Here is a 4,552-nt window from a genome sequence, read left to right as displayed (position 1 = left end):
CTTTGTTGTATCAGCCATAAATGAGGATGATATTTCTACTAGGAGAGCTTGTGGTCTATAGGTCTGTCTCATCGAGATAGACAAAAGTGAAGTATCCATTTGAAATCTTCTCAAACAAATTAAATGGATTATTCCTGTTAAACTCCATGATAGAGAAAATCACTGAGTTTGTAGAGACTTGTTCGAGAAAAAGAGAACGCTTATATGGGAGAATGAACTGCTTGCAACAAAGACCACGAGGATGAAGACATACAATATGTTGGATGTTGGGCAATGGAATAACCATGTATGCCCTTACTGAAAAATAGGTAAAATCGTTGTTCGAAATAAAAATTCGGGTCACCCAAAAGAAACCCGAACCGAAACCTGGCAAGGGTAAATGAAAGAATTTTTATATGGCAAATTAAAACTATAGAATGTAAAAATTCAAAAGTAAGGCTGTTGGCAGAAGACGACAAAGGCTAACAGTTGGAAAAGCAGAAAAACTAGCTATCGATCATATGGACGATAAGCTATTATGACCAATAGTTGGAAAGGACAAGGTGATGACAAACGCAATAATGTCATAAAAAACAAGTTTGAAATCCGCGGACGGCTATAGATAAGGAGGCAATGAAGCAGATGTGGATCATCGAAAATTCTCTCTAACTTTTCAAAGCATAATATTTTGAGTTTTCAAATCTTTGTAGTTTTTAATTCTCATTTTTATGGGGGCTTTCATAATGAGCCAAGTCTTCTTTCATATGAGAGGCTAAATAGTTTATGTAATATTTAATATATTTCTTCAATAAAGAAAGGAATCCGGTTCAACCTATTCATACAAAATTTTATTAAGTTTCTATTTTGGAGTATCTTCTATACCCTAAGGTAGGAAATAAAATAGAGTTGTGCTGTTCTGTTGCTGAAGGAGCCAAGTACAAACAAACCATCTGTTGCGGTAGTGTGGTTAGAGAAAGTTCGTAAAATCGAGAACTTGAAATACCTTAGAGCAATGCGGTCAAAACAAGATATGAATTTATAAAAACTTAATTTTATTTTCAAAAGCATGTTGGGCCAAACTAAAAGTATGAAAAGAGACTATAAAAACTTTATCGTCAAAAAGGTAAAATGGTCAAAGGATAATAAACACGCAAATTTCGATAGATATAGGACATAAATACCACCCCTATTTATACTATTCTTTTTTTGCCACTCTCTCATAAGTGCGGGACAATAATTACATCTAAGTCAAATATTAACTGTATGGTGCGCAATTTTTTCGTTTACTTTGCTGCTCAAATTCTAACCACATGAAAAGAGAACACTCAACATTTGGTTATGGATATTTCAAAGTTCATAATGAGTTGTTTTAACAAAATATTACTTGAAATTGTTTATATAAATGAAGAAGAAATTTCCTATACGTGAAAATTATATTACTTAAAATGATTTATCTACACTATTATGAAAAGATCTCTTTCGTTATACTAGCTTTTGAATACTTAAATTTATCCTATAATTTATTTATTTTCTTAATTTACTAAAATAGTAATTTTAATATTTTTTTAATAATTTTATGATATAATTTTTTTTCTCAACCCGCTAATGTACGCTTCTCTCCCATCTTACTTCTTCATGGTCATTTTTTGTTATATCAATTTTTATATTTTTAATAAATTTAAAATTACAATTATTTTTTTTTCTCCCTCTTTACTCCATATTGTTTTTTCCATGATTTTTTTTTATTCCCTCGCATCACGATTGTTTCTTTTCATAATTTTTTTTTATCTTACATAATAATTTTTTTATATATTTATAGAGACTGCATGCAGTAACGACTAGTTAGCAGAAAATAAATATTTGTGGGAAAAGAAATAAAACCTAAAGTTGGAGAGAAAAAAAAAAATAGACAGAAACGTATGAGATGAAGAGGCCCATATTATGTTGAAAATCAGGCCCAATTGGCCCAGATAAACTGTGAGCTAATCCCAAACCAAAACCCTAATAAACCCGTCTATCATTTATTTTCAATCTCGCAACGCGCACTTCACATAGTCGGCCGTTGATTGCATAACCTGTAAGAGGTACATTCCCAGCTCCATTTCATCTCCATTCTACGTATATATGCGCTGTCCTAGACGAAATTGATGTTTCTGATTGGATTTGTTGATTAGCTTGTAGGCAGGAAGCCAGAAGCGAAGATGAGTAAAGGCGCGGCGGCGGCAGGAGCGAAAGGAGGGAAGAAGAAGGGAGCGAGCTTCGTGATTGATTGCTCGAAGCCTGTGGAGGATAAGATCATGGAGATTGCTTCGCTCGAGAAGTTTTTACAGGAAAGGATCAAGGTTGGCGGCAAAGCTGGCGCTCTCGGTGATTCTGTCACTGTCACCCGCGACAAGAACAAGATCACTGTCACCGCCGATTCCGCCTTCTCCAAAAGGTGATTTGGTTTTGGATTTAGTTAGATTAGTTTATTTTCGCGTTTTAAAGTTTATTGTTGTTGGCTTGAATGGTGCCTGTATGTTTGTTCTTCGTAATGTTAGCTTGTCCGTGATTTAATTGGTTCTGGAACTTCAGAATGTGGGTCCTGGGAAATTTTCATGTTGGTTGAGTACCTGAAATCCTCGTTATGGTGTTTCCTTTTATTCACTTTTGATTCTTGTATGCTACCAGTTCTGGTTCCAGGAAATCTGAATCAGCGAAAAGTGAATTTCGGAAATGTAAGCCTGTGGCATGGGAAAAAAAAGAAAAAGAAACTATGTATATTTTGACAAATGCATTGCAGCAGTTTGTTTGTACCAACAATTTGTTTTGCTTCCCCTGGAAACCAAATTAAGGAAATTATTTTTGTCTGTTCACCCTGGAATTCTTGGTCCGAACAGACTCCTTTTTTGTTGATTGCATTTGGTTATTGGGGTTAACTTTTATATGAATCAGACAGCAGTGCCTTTGTTCATTTTTTCGTACAATGCAAGACATAGTTTCATTCTCTGTTTCCATGCCAAATGGAATTGCAATGTGAACTATGAAGTGCTTACAAATGCTGCTCTGAAGGATTTGCAATTCCGAGTTTGGGAAAACGGTCTCATTATGTGTTAAATCAGAGGATAGTGGTTAAGTTGGTATATATTAGAGGATCAGAATATAAATTTGTAACTTGTTATCGTACAAGTATATAACTTTTACCTGTTTGATTCCATGCTGTCTTTTGCGTTCTCTTTGTATTCTGTGGGACTGATTGTCATTGCTTTTGCAGGTATCTTAAGTATTTGACTAAGAAATATTTGAAGAAGCATAATGTTAGAGATTGGCTTCGGGTGATTGCTTCCAACAAAGACAGGAATGTGTATGAGCTACGCTATTTCAACATTGCTGAGCAAGAGGGAGAGGAAGAAGACTAAATATACAGATTGGTGTCATGTTTTGCTCAGCCCAATGTTGTCTGAACCAATTTTGGATCAATTTATGTTGTTTGTTCTGTGGACCTTGTGGGATTTCAAAGACAGGGTATGGCTTTTAGTGAATGTGATGCTCTTTACAATGCTTCTTATTTCTTCGAAGTAACAGAGTAGCACTATGCACCATCTCATCACGTACTGCTACGGCGTTGATATCGTTCATGCTCTACTTTATTATGATTCCATAATCAGATTTATTTGTCTATTCATGAACAGGCGACGACTCCGGTGAGTTAGTCCTGCCTCGTTTACTTGTTGCGCTCAATTGTGTTTTGGATTGGTTCATTGGAGTACAAGTGTTCAGTTTTGATTTATTCATTTTAGTTAGGTATCGCGTTCAGCTATTGGCAATGTGTGCTGTAATGGGTTAAATGCGATCTAAATAATTGTTTCTGGGTGGGTGCTGGTTTTGTACGTGATATGGAAATGTCGCTTTACACGTGTAACACCATTCATTTGTGATATGATACATACACAATACCCGATCTTACATGACCGGGAAACGACATGGTATTGCGGGCATCACCACGTGCGAAATTTCTTAACCAAAGCCAAGGTCTTGCGAATTTAAGTTGCAAGATCAAGTAGGCAAGTTGACAATCTAACAACACATTTTGTTTTTTATTGTTCTTCACAACAGGATTAATTTAAAGCTTTATTTTTTATTTTTCCTTCATAAGAAATAAAAGGGTTCTCAGGGAAAGAAATAAATTTCCTCCCAAAACTTGAGATTTATACTTTCAGAATTTATTCACAATATTCACAATCTGGTGAATTTGTTTTCTTTCTTAAAACACGAAAAAGTTTTGTCAAATAAAAATTTCTGATGAAAGGAAATCGATTTCCCAAATTGAATGCCATTTCTGATCAAAACAAAGAGAGGGGGGAAGGGGGGTTGATGTCATGGAAAATTTTTGTCTTGATTAAATTTGGTTTAATCAAATAGAGAAGATGTAATATATTTATTACGTGGTTAATTAAATTTTTTGTAATACTTGTCACATAATTAATTTAATTAAGAGAAAATATAATATACTTGATACGCAATTAATCAAATTTTTTAGATTATAATACTTATTATATAATTAATTTAAAATTGATTAATTAGAATTTTTTGA

At 34.1% G+C, this 4,552-nt stretch overlaps 1 protein-coding gene across 2 annotated transcripts; it reads left to right on the top strand.

Moving 5' to 3' along the window:
* LOC105165221 (60S ribosomal protein L22-2-like) lies at window positions 1,931-3,629 on the top strand. 2 transcript variants are annotated; one of them, XM_011084163.2, is made up of 3 exons: window positions 1,931-2,063; window positions 2,154-2,416; window positions 3,233-3,629. In XM_011084163.2, exons 2-3 carry the CDS (start codon window positions 2,181-2,183, stop codon window positions 3,375-3,377), a joined length of 381 nt encoding a protein of 126 aa, XP_011082465.1. In that variant the 5' UTR covers window positions 1,931-2,063; window positions 2,154-2,180; the 3' UTR covers window positions 3,378-3,629. The 2 variants fall into 2 exon arrangements, with proteins under 2 accessions (XP_011082465.1, XP_011082466.1); XM_011084164.2 differs by having other exon boundaries at window positions 1,988-2,063; window positions 2,161-2,416.

Source organism: Sesamum indicum, linkage group LG6 (assembly GCF_000512975.1).
Source record: "Sesamum indicum cultivar Zhongzhi No. 13 linkage group LG6, S_indicum_v1.0, whole genome shotgun sequence".
Classification (NCBI taxonomy): Eukaryota; Viridiplantae; Streptophyta; class Magnoliopsida; order Lamiales; family Pedaliaceae; genus Sesamum; species Sesamum indicum.
The sequence above is the reverse complement of the archived record's forward strand: the minus strand, read 5'-3'. Positions and strand labels throughout refer to the sequence as shown.